Source organism: Triturus cristatus, chromosome 7, assembly GCF_964204655.1.
Source record: "Triturus cristatus chromosome 7, aTriCri1.1, whole genome shotgun sequence".
NCBI classification, from domain to species: domain Eukaryota; kingdom Metazoa; phylum Chordata; class Amphibia; order Caudata; family Salamandridae; genus Triturus; species Triturus cristatus.
Window position 1 is genome coordinate 1,601,047,122 of NC_140590.1, and position 12,536 is coordinate 1,601,059,657.

The window sequence follows — 12,536 nt, forward strand, 5'->3', positions numbered from 1 at the left end:
CCCGACAGTAGCTTTAGCCACTGCACGCGTCTCCCGTGGGTCCCCTTCCTCACTACCTTGGGTGGTTTCACAAGGGGCCAGTGACCCTAAATGCGCTAGGCATTGTCTGTAGAATTGTCGTGGTTCTTATACCACTTTTTTGATATATGGTTTGGTCCCCTCCTGGGGCCCGATGATTCCAGTGCTATTTATTGTAACTATCAATGCTTGTTTGAATTGTATCTTCACCTCTAGTGTGTGTACTTGTAAAGCGCACTATCACTCCTGTCGGAGTATCCTGGCGCTGAAGACCGCTGGGGAACCCATCCTGGTTTTCCCTGTGAGATGGTCCCTTTCTGGGTATCTCCAAGGTGAAACCAGGCATCCCCGGCGTCTGTGGGGGGCCGTTGTAGAGATGAGGCAAGCTTAATGCCCAGAGTTGCCGAGTGTGTTCCTGGTTAGAGTAGGTACCGAGGCGAGAATTATCAAGTCCGTTTTGACCCTGGTCCACGACCCTGCCGCTTTGGGAATTGAACCCTGGTCCTTGGCCGATTCTCTGCTTACGGGTCTGCCGCCTCTAACCAGTGAGCCACACCTCTCCCTCTCATAAAGAGACTAGTGGGGTTATTCCTAGAATAAATACATATATTTTATATATATACCTGTGTGGACTACTCTTTCATTTGGTTATTCAAGAGGTTATCTATGGTAAAACTATAAGCTTAACACTCCTTCAAGACTTAGCCTGAAGGCTGCTCTCCACAGCTACCACTAGGATAGCTTTCTTTAAAGGTTGTCTTTAACCTATCACCATAAGAGTCTAATTGGACTGGTACAAGGTGTCCCCTATAACTAGAGGACAGCATATGCCAGGCCAACTTCTCACAATACAATATTTGGATATGGACCTTTTAAGTTCACCAACTGGAATGCAAACTTCATCTTCTTACTGCTTTAATGACACTTTCATTGAGGATACTGATTAACTCTCCTAAAGCAGTCTTTTCCGCAGCCCTACTTCTAGCTTCTTTTTTGTTGTTGCCCAAGAAGTTACTTCATAATGGCATTTTCTTTTTACGCCAGTTAGGGGCAATATAACATACACATAGTCCACCAATGTATACCAAACACTTTCTCTAACAAAAAGCCAGAGATATTAACCTTGTCAATTTTTGTTTTGATGGGTCTTATCTAAAATGAATGGATTGATAGGAGAGGCAGTAGGCATGTAATGTATGAACGAGTGAAGCTATCTCCTGACTTTGGATTTTTTGATATTTTGCTGTATGTTAACCTCAATGAACCGACTGTAGACATAAATGGATATAGACATATAACAATGGTAGAACAGTAAACAGCGATGCATAACAGATATGTGAAAAGGTAATTGTACACATTGCTAAGGAAACATCATTTTAACACTCTTTATACACCTCATGATTAAATCCCGCAACATTTCTATGCAGTTTACAAAGAAATCCACGGAAAATGTATCCCTTTAGCTTTCGATACTTATGTGAAAACATCCTCTCTTGCACGATTTCTATTAGGCTTTATTGCAATTAATAAATTACAAAATACTTAACTGTGCATTAGAAAAGAGTCATATACTATAAAAGGTGACACACAAAGTGAAAGATGTTGGATACCAATAGCTTAACTATAACAACGAAACATAAGAAATTCGACATGTTGAAGGCCATTTCTCCAAGGAAACAAATTACCTGCATCTTCCTTGTAAACTCTTTGCTAATTTTCTGGCACATTGTGCCTACATCAGAACTGCCTGCTTCCCACGAGTCGCAGTCTATAACAGAGATTTCATTTCCCGATACAGTGGATATGCTCTCAGATACTAAAAAAAAAAGTACAAATTTGCAATGACCTAATGAGCAAAGTGTCTGTTTGTTCAAGCATTTCTAATATGGTAAATACGTTTATAACATGAAAATAAAGGTATTTATGCTCAATTGTGAACCATTTAAATACTGAAATATAGGGATAATACAGTTTGTAATGTACATATTTTTTTGTTAAAAATTGGTTTTCTCAAAAGAGTCAAGGCCTAAAGAGCTTAAATGGCTATGGTTCGACCTCCCTATTTAAACAGCGTTTTTCATTAGATCACAACTTTTGCACCTTTTTATGGATGTGAATGCACATTCACTTAAAGAAAAAGTTGCCCCACTTCTGTTACATTCTTTCTAGAGGATATTCTAGCTACCTGCAGATTCTTCACCTTTTGAATATACTAGACACTGAACTGAGGCTATAAACTTTTCCATAGTTGTGGTATGCCGACAGGTAGTGCTAACCCGGCAGAAGAGCATAATCAAGACATCACCAGAGCCATATGGTTCGTTTTGGGTCCAGACAGTTCTTTTCACAATAATCCTATTGAATATGTCTTTACAGCATCTTCAAGAGCAGGCGGAGACATTGGCCAAGAAGGCGGGGAAGCAGCTGGCCACTATGTTTTGGGTTGTGAAACAATTGACACTGATGGCATAGTGGCATGGAGGGTGAGGGGACAGGAACACAGGCCACCACCTCGTCATCGGAGGCCTCCACAAGTGACCAGTTGCTAGTGGTGGTGGTGGACCCTACCAGAACTGTTACAACCTCATCCTTGTCCTCCACCCAGAGGCTCATCTCGGCCCTCCCTCTTGCTCCACCACCAGTTGACCAAACCCGACCCCTTAAAAGGGCCAAGGACTCCTTTGCAGCAGGCACCTCACCTCCTGCCCGTCAACCCTGCTGTGGTGAATGAAGAGGCTATTGACCTATTACACAACATCTCTGTAGGCCAGACTGTGATAGTGAATGGCAACCTGGGGCTATCCTGCCAATGCAACACATAGTTGCATTTCTGGATGCAATTCACAGCTCAACCTTCTGTCCCATCTCAGGTCCCTTCCTCAACCTAAATCCAAACTCTCACCCCTATCCCAAGCACATTCACTTCTTTGCAGGCACCCACTGCAAAGGACACAAGCTACACAATTACACACATAAACAGAAACACACAAACAAACACACAAACAACATACACACTATTGAAAATACACCCACAAGCACAACACCCACAAGCACCACAACCACCACCATCACCACCACACCAACAACGATCACTACACCCTCAACCACCCAACCACCACCCCACCCACAATCACCGCCACACCCACAAGCACCACAACCATCACCACACCCACAACCACCACAACAACCCACAAGCACCAAAACCACCACCACCACACCCAAACGCACCACAACCACCACCACACCCAACAACCACAACAACCCCACCAGCCACAACACAATCATCAAAAGCAACATACTCACACAAAAGCACAACTACACACAAAACAACACCAGCCAAAAGCAAATGCACACTCATCAGAATATCAAACACCAGCCAAAAAGAACACATCCAAACATACACAACACACACCAGAAACACATATAGACACATACACATCACCCACTCCAGCTCCCTTTATCTCCAAAACCTAAATCTTCTAACACGCCTCCTACCCTTACTCCTCCTTTGGATTTTTTTTCTCAGCTGTCCTTGACCCCTTCCAAACCTAAACCCACCCCTCTGAAGGAAAAGCCTTGAGGTGCCTGCCCTGTGCCCAATAGATGCCCCTTCCTGAGGAGGCTGCCCTTTGGACTATGCTTAGGAGGCAACTTATTGACAACAAAGCTACAAGTTGTTGTTGTTTAAATTTTAGTTTTCTTATTATTTTTTATTTTAATTTTAAAAGTTCATGAGAGTATTAGCTCAATTATTATTAAAAATACTTAATTTTACAAAGTCTGTCCTAACGAACAAGTTACTTACCTTCAATAACCATGGATCTGGAAGAGACATATATTAGTTATAGATTCCTTACCTTAGAATTACCCCTAGTTGTCAGACTGGATCCAGAAAATGTTTTCCTAGCAGTACCCTGTGCATCGGTGGGTGGCGTCGGTCGACTGCGCATCCGTCGTTGGCGTCATGGTCGCTGGGATGATGTAGCAGTGTCTACTTAGATGCCGCCCCTGCACACTGACGTCGGTTATGACACGACTATCCATGCCAGAAGCCCAAAGCCATAAAAGACACTGAGCACTGGTGCGCTACAACTAGGGCCATGTAAGGGAGTCCCTATCCCTAGAAGTCAGTTCGCAGAGCGGGGAGGATGGCTGGGGCGGTAAGGAATCTATAACTAACATATGTCTCTTACAGATACATTATTATCGAAGGTAAGTAACTTGTTCATCTGAAAGAGACAGTTAGTTATAGATTCCTTACCTCAGAATAGATACTCCAGCAATACCACCCCGGAGGAGGGTCTGTGAACTAAGTTCACACCAGAAAGTCCTGGACAACCGAACGGGCAAAGCAGCCGTCCCTCCGGACTTGGCTTTCCAGGCAGTAATGTCTGGTGAACATGTGCAAAGATGCCCACGTGGCTGCCTGACAGATGTCGAGAAGTGGGACTCCACGTACCAATGCAGTGGTTGCTGCCATAGCTCTAGTGGAATGAACACGTATCCCCACTGGTGGTTCCTTTTCTGCTAAAGCGTAACAGATTTTAATACAAAGGACAACCTATCGAGAGATAGTACGCTTTTGAACAGTCCGGCCTTTCTTGGCACCTACACAGCCACGAAGAGTTGATCATCCACCCGGCAATCTTTTGTGCGGTCAAGGTAGAAAGATAGTGCACCTTTAGGGTCTAGAAGGTGGAGTCTCTCCTCCTCCTTGGAAGGGATCGTTTGTCCTATGTAATGGTGTAACCACTTTAGGGAGGAATACGGGACTCGTCCTAAGCACAACTTTGTCCGGATGCACAGAGAAGAAAGGGGGCATAGAAGATAGAGCTTGAAGCTCACTCACTCTGCGAGCAGCGGTGATGGCAACAAGGAAGGCAGATTTCAGAGTGAGAAGCCTGAGAGGCTAGTTGTGAAGGGGCTCGAAGGAAGCACACATAAGATAAGTTAAAACAAGATTCAAGACCCACTGGGGCATTATGAAAAGAGATGGGGGAAAGAGATGAGTAATGCCCTTAAAAAATCTATTTACAATAGGGAACTTGAATAAAGAAGGCTGACCTGGTAGCCGAAGGAAAGCAGAAATAGCTGCAAGGTAGCCTTTAAGAGTGCCCAGAGCAGAGCCCTGCTGGGCTAAAGAAACTATATACAAAAGGACCTCTGGAAGACGGGCAGAAAGGGGATCCACAGCCTTTGCTGTGTACCATGTCACAAACTTGTTCCATCTACAGGCATATACCGTTTTATTGGATGGATGCCTGGCTGCCAAGATGACATTACAGACTTCGGGTGGAAGGTCAAAAGCTGTCGCCACTGAATCTCCACGCAAGGTGGTGGAGGCTGGACCGGTTAGGGTGAAAAAAGATCCCCTGATACTGCAAGAGAAGGCCCTCCCAAATGGGTAGTCTGATCGGAGGATCGATGGCCATTCTCAGGAGCTCGGAGTACCAGACTCTTTGTGCCCAGTCCAGAGCCACAAGAATAACTTGGGCCCGGCCGCGCTTGATGTTCTTCAGCACTCGAGCAGAAGTGGTACAGGCGAAAAGGTGTACAGGAGGCCGCAACTCCACTCGCGACGGAAAGCATCGCCGAGCCAGTGCTGCCTTAGAAACTCCAATGTGCAGAACTGCTGACATTGCGAGTTCTCTTCAAGGGCAAAGATATCTAACCAATGTTCTCTCCACCGCTGAAAGAGACCTTGCACCACCTCCGAGTAAAGACGCCATTCGTGATTTACCAAGCACCAATGGCTGAGTTTGTCCGCCCTGGCATTTAGAGAACCTGCCAGGTGTTGAAGCACCAGGATCATGCCCTGATATTCAAGCCATGTCCAGAGGCAAAGAGCCTCTTAACATAGGCTTCAAAAAGATTCCCCTGATGCTGCGCCCACTGGAACTTCAGGTCCCACTGCAGAGCCTGCATATGCTATCTGGCATGGTCCACCAGCAGGATGCATGATGCCATGAGGCCCAGCAGCCTTAGGCTCATTCTCACCAAAATCCAGGCTAGAGGTCGCTGCTCAGGAGGATAGGCCCGAAACTGCACTGTGTCCAGAACAGCTCTGATGAAAGGGAGTGTCTGTGACTTCGGCACATTGATAGTGAACCCCAGTAAGTGAAGGAGGTCCGCTGTAGTCTGGAGGTGGGAGATGACAGCCGGGGAACCCCTGATCTGCGCAGATGAGCTGCGACCACCGCTATCACTTCTGTGATCACCCGAGGGGCACTGGTAAAGCTAAAAGGGAGCACGGTGAATGGAAAATGTTTGTGGCCTACCGTGAACTGAAGGTAGCAGCTGTGGGATGGCAGGACAGGAATATGAAAATAGGCGTCCTGCAAGTCCAGCGCCACCATCCAGTCTCCAGGGTCGAGGGCAGACAGGACCTGAGCCAACGTGAGCATTTTGAACTTCTACTTCCGGAGTAAGCGGTTGAGGGCACTGAGGTCTAGAATAGGACGAAGGCCTTTGTCCTTCTTGGGCACCAGAAAGTAGCATAAATAGCAACCATGACCTCCTTCTGGCGTAGGAACCGTCTCAATAGCTCCCTTGGCTAAGAGAGCTGAGACTTCTTTGCGGAGTCGCACCAAATGATCCTCCAACATGCGACTGAAAGACGGTGGCATGGAGGGAGGGGTAGTCTCGAAGGGGAGGAAGTAGCCCCTTCGGACTATCTGCAAAACCCACCTATCCGACGTGATGAATTGCCAGTGGGGGAGGTGATGGCGAATCCTGCATTCCACTGGCCGTTAATGTCCTTAAAGGTCGAACTAGGAAGGTTTGGAGGCTGCAGCAGGGGGAGAAAGGGTGGACTGGCCTGCCCGCTGGCTACCAGACCCACGAGGTCGCTAGATCTCACGTCTGCGGCGACGCAGAAGATGGGCAGCTTGCGTGAACCGGTGGCTAGGCAGGGCCGGACGTGGTAGGGTGCCCTTTCCATAGCCACGAAAGAGACGAAAAGCATACTGGAGTGGTCGGAAAGGCGCAGCAAGGCCCAAAGATCTGGCCGTTGCTCGAGAATCTGTAAAGTGCTCCAACGCTGATTTTGCTTTGTCGCCAAAAAGATGACAGCCATCAAAGCGCATGTCCATCAAAGTTGACTGGACATTCCCCGAAAAGCCTGATGTCCTCAACCAGGGGTAGCGTCTAAGGGCTACTGACGTGGCAATCATTTTTCCCAGTGAGTCGATGATTTCCTGTCCGCATCTTATCGTGAATTTGGCTGTGTCTCTCCCATCTGCCACTGCCTGGGAGAAAACAGCCCGGGCCTCCTCTGGGCCCTGAGGCTGCACCTGCACAACCGTATTCCAGATGGTGTGGGAGTATCGGCCCAAGAGGCAGGCAGTATTCACAGACTACAGAGCTAAGCTAGAGGAAGAGCACATGTGCTTCCCAAGGTGATCCAGCTTCTTGGATTCGTCTACCTGGGGGAGCAGAAGGGGATGTGCCCTTTGAAGAAGAAGCTTGGACCACCAAGCTCTTGGGGGAAGAGTGGTGGGTGAGGAAAACTGGGATGCCCAGGGCCGGGCGACGACAGCGGGCAATCGTCCTTTCCACAGGAGCCCCTGTGCTGGGTTTGGACCAGGTGCCCAGGAGGACGTCAGTGACGGCTTTGTTGAAGGGCAGAAGGGGTTTAGAGGAGGATGCCACAGGATGAATCACCTCTGTTAGGAGGTTAGTCCTGACTGCCACCGAAGGGAGCTCAAGGCCTAAGACCTCTGCCGTCCTTCGCACCACCACAGCGTGGGGGGCTCCCTCCTTCATAGCCATGGTAGAGTGAGAAAGCATGCCAAGGTCAGAAAAAGAGCCCAGACCACTGGCGTCACCCAGGTCCTTTCTCCAGTCTAGTTCTTCCAGCTGGTCAGTTAAAGGGTCAAGCGACCCCTGCCAGTCCTCATCACCACCTTCTGGGTGATAGGGAACACCAGGGATGAACAGGGGAACAAAAGTACCTTCCGGCATCGAATCCAACGTTGATCGAAGTTAGTCCGGACCATCTCGGGATGAGGATGGGGACGACATTGTCTGGGGGCATGCCAGGGGTGTCGTCTCCGGGATCGGTGCTTGGGAAAGTCGAGTAAGATTGACCGGCGTCGATCTGGAGCCAGGCCTGGATCGGCAGGTGCCCTGGGGCCAAAGGCATCAAAGGCCTAGCACCCTGACCGGCTCCACGGGGCCCGAAGGCACCTCGGCGGATTTGGGCTGCCCAAAGACGAGGTGAAGGGCGTCGTTGAACTTGCAGAGTTGTGCAGGGGATGCTCCGGCTCCCGGAAACGGTGGAGGTGCGGAGTCGTCCCTGAAGGAGGCACCGGAGACGGAGCCTTAGAGCGATGATGTTACGAGTCCTACGATGCGAGAAGGTGAAGAGCTTCTTGTACTTTGACTTACCCGAAGACCTCGAAGACTTGGAGTGCGACAAGGTGTGGGGGCTCTACGAGCGGCCTCAAGACCTTCATCTCGAACGCGACCGGGAGTGAGACGGAGTCGACTGCCTTTCGGGACTCCCACAAAGACTTTAGAATCATGGCCGGCAATCGGAGCACGACTTCGGGTCTTTGCCGTGCTCCAGGCACCAAAGGCCCACGAGGTGCGGGTCCATCAGAGACAGGCGTTGCAAGGCTTGAACACGATCCGGCGTTGGGACATCCCTCGCACACCAGGAGTCGAAGACTCGAAAAACAAGTGGACAAAATGTCTAAAAAGTTTAGTCAAAAAGTGATTAAGGGGTAGCTGTCTCCGGATCTCCCTAGGCTGAAGTGGAAAAAGAAAAAACCAACGTCAGCACACAGGGACGGCATCTAAGTAGGCACCGCAACGTCATTACAGCAACCACAACGACGATGACGGACGCAGAGTCGACCAACGCCATCCACCGAAGTGCAGGGGTACTGCTAAGTAAACATTTTCAACATGTAGTCTGATGCCTGGGGGTAATTCTAAGGTAAGGAATCTATAACTAACTGTCTCTTTCAAATATTATTCTTTATTTACAGTTCATTGATTATTAAAAATGTTAATGATAAAAATGTGAAATACATATTCTAACTTACATTTATAACAGAAAATACAAAAGTTTATTTTAAATGATATTTGTTAAGTCCAAACATTAGAAAAAAAGCAAAAAGTAATGGACATTAAAATTTTTAATGCAGGCATTCACCATGATAATGGACACTTACACCAAAAAATAACAAGTGAAATTTTTATTTTGAAGTTTTCATACAGGTGTGTTTATTTCAACTTTACCAGTGAGCAAAAACACATATATACATTACACCTTAAAACAATTGACATGAAATATAATGTAATAAAATACAGAAAATGCACTAGACAAGGGGAAATGCTACATAAATAAATAAAAATATGATTTAAGTTTAGAACTAACATGGATTTTACATTTATTTTTATGATCAAATCTCTTTTTTACTGGCAAATAGGATGGGTAAACAATTAGACAGCAAGCCGCCTACAACCCAACCGGGGTGGCAGCGGTCGAGACAAGCCAATGCACAAAGGTCATTGTTTTCACAGTATAACAATAGTGTTAACTATAAAGTGAAAATTGTATGCTCAATGTTCTTCATACTGAGGGATCACCTATGAGCTGATATTGCTGCGTGCGAAGAGTCGATATGCAAGCCAATGTAGGAAGTTTAAAACAAGGAAACATAGAAAGTAACCCAGGAAAGATAAACTCCCACTCCCACCCCCACCCAGCTCCTTCCGACCGAGGCACAATACAGTGGGCTTATGAAACCATGATCAGGTGGGATTCGCGATGGGCCGGTTAATTCACGTGGCCCCTGTCTCATCTTGTGTGTTGGGCAGTAACCTCAAGATCCGCAAATAAGATGGGAATGTCAATTCCCTAAAATCTTTGGACAGGATGGAAATAAATGGGGACCAGATTTTAGTGTATGTTGAGGAATCTGTACATATCGCCATTGACACCCTTTCCATGCACAACAGGGAACATAACTGGTGTAGCCATTGTCTGTGCTCCGGGACTTTGTCTGTGCCCCAGTCGGTCAATAGTAGCCTATGAGCAGCGTTCAGAGCTAGCTCTATCTGTTTCCCTCTAGTGGAGTGAAGTGGATATGTGAGTGCATTGGGGAGCCCTAATAGAGTGTATGCAAGAAACCGCGGGTTCTCAGTTTTAAAGGCACTGTCAATGTCCTCCATGACCTTCTCCCAAAATCTAGAGGGCATTGGGCAGTGCCATAAGAGATGGCGCAGTGTTCCTGGGTTGCCACATCCACACCAGCACTCACCATCATACTAGGCTCCATTTTTGTTAGCGGGCGGGGGTATAGTACCAGTAAGAGATGACTTTGTATGCTTTTTCAGTGTGCCCTGAGTTATGTGCCGTATGGTGCGCCATATAAAATAGGTCTTCCCATTCTTTGTCTGTGATGTCATGGCCTAGGTCTGATTTCTAGTAGACCTGGCGGGGGGTTTTGTGACTGTGCAGTGTTTTCATCAGATGGTGCTAAATCTCAGAGATGAGCTTCTTATCATCGGTTTTGAGGAACAGCCATTACTCGAGGGGGGTCAGTGGTCTACTCGCCTTCGGGCGTACCTCAGATTTAGGCAACCAGTGCATCAACTGTGTGTAGGTAAATCGATCATTCTCTAGCAAGGAGTAGGCAGTATTGAGTTGGTCAAATGGGATAAGGCCCTTGTGATCAAAGAGGCTGCCCATCCTTTTGCATCTGCCCATGGTCCACTGCTTGGGGATGCCCGGGGTCATGCCTGGGGGGAACTCTGGGTTTGCAAACAAGGGTGTCATAGGTGAGGGGAAAGTTGAGAGCCCCGCTGCCTCTGCCACTCTGTCTCAGACCTTAAACGTTGGACTGGTTACAGGGGACGAATAAAGAACCCATGCCCTGTGGGAGCAGGGGGAGACAAGACTCATGCCAGATGTGCACTCCCGCCACCGTCTGGTCAATGAAGACTCAATGTTCCTCCATCAGGGGACGATTCCACTCCACAAGGTAGTAAAGCTGCGCTGCCTAGTAATAGCATAGGATGTTAGGCACTGCGAGTCCCCCCTCCTGCTTTGAGCGTTGCAGCAGCTGTTTTTGCAATCTGGGCTTTGTTTTCCCCCATATGAAGTGCTCAATCTCCCTTTGGAGGATGCTGATTGTGCTGGGTGATGGAGTGAGGGGAAGTGTTTGAAAAATGTAAAGGGCATGGGGAAGAATATTAATTTTAACAGCAACTATTCTGCCAAGACAAAAGAGAGGTAGTTGTTGCTATTAGTCTAAGTCCTTGCAGATTAGGGCTGTGAATTTAGAGTACTTAGCCTGAGCTGTTTTAGCGAGGCTTCGGGTTAGGACTAGTCCTAGTTAGGGGAGGTCAGCGCCAACCCACTGAAAGTCGAACTGAGATCGGAGAGTATCTTCTGTGCTCGATGTCGCGCTAAGGTTTAAGATTTGCGATTTCTGCATGTTCACTCAAAAGTCCGATGTCACCCAAAATTCGTGCGACTCCAAGACAACGGCTGGGCGTAAGGACAGGGGATGAGTGATTAAAAAGATATCATCAGCATAGAGGCTAATCAGGTGGTGATCGGCCCAGAAAGGGATGCCCGATGCCTTGGAATGATCTCTCAGTTTCTGCGCGAAAGGCTCCATATACAGGGCAAAGAGGAGCGGAGAGAGCGGGCCTCCTTATCTCGTGCCTCGCTCGATAGCTAATCCACAGGAACTCACCCCATTCACCTGTACTGCAGCACTGGGAATGATGTAAATGCTTTAAGTCCAACTCTCAAAATGCCTACCCATGCCAAAGCGTCCAAGAGACGCAACCAAGTAAGACCAGTGCACCCGGTTGAACGCCTTTGTAGCATCCACAGCCCGAATCAGGGCCTCCTTGTGCGACCGATGCACCTTGTCAATAAGATGCTAAATGCACTTGGTATTATCCCCCACACTGGTGAGAGGGGATAAACCCTGCCTGATCCGGATCGATGAGTCCAGGCATCAAGAAATTAAGGCGATGCACCAAGCGAATGGCAAACAGTTTCATGTCCACATTTAAAAGTGAGATAGGGCAATATGAGCTGCACTGCTTAGGGTCCTTCCCTTGCTTAGGTATGACTGAGATTGAGTCATGTAGCATTGACTCTGTTAATGTGCCTGTGTCAGCAAAGGAATTATACAGGCGAGTTAAGAACGGGGCAAGCTCCACAGTAAAAGTCTTGTAGAAGGCTGCGCTGAACGGGAAACAGCGTTTACTATGCTGTCGGTACAACACGGTGCCATTACAACGTGGTCAGTACAACGATCGTGTTGTTACCATACATACCATTACAACACAAGCCATTACAACGACTTGCTGTAGGGGGCTTTAGGTGTTGGATTTGCAATACAACACCTTCCCTACTGTTGCACAGACTGGAGTAAATTATACTATTCCAAACCCCAGCGCCCCCTACAGCAAGTCGTTGTACTGACTTGCGTTGTAATAGTATGCGTGGTAACAACGTGGTTGTTGCACTGACCGGGTTGTAAAGG

The 12,536-nt window shown here is 47.7% G+C and overlaps 1 protein-coding gene across 1 annotated transcript in view; it reads right to left on the bottom strand.

Annotated features, from left to right (window-relative positions):
- SYCP2 (synaptonemal complex protein 2) overlaps positions 1-12,536 on the bottom strand; it is a 4,998,961-nt gene that overhangs the window by 780,607 nt on the left and 4,205,818 nt on the right. The window contains exon 39 of the mRNA XM_085615168.1: positions 1,704-1,834. Coding sequence (XP_085471294.1) covers positions 1,704-1,834 — 131 coding nt within the window. The remainder of the gene's footprint in view (positions 1-1,703; positions 1,835-12,536) is intronic.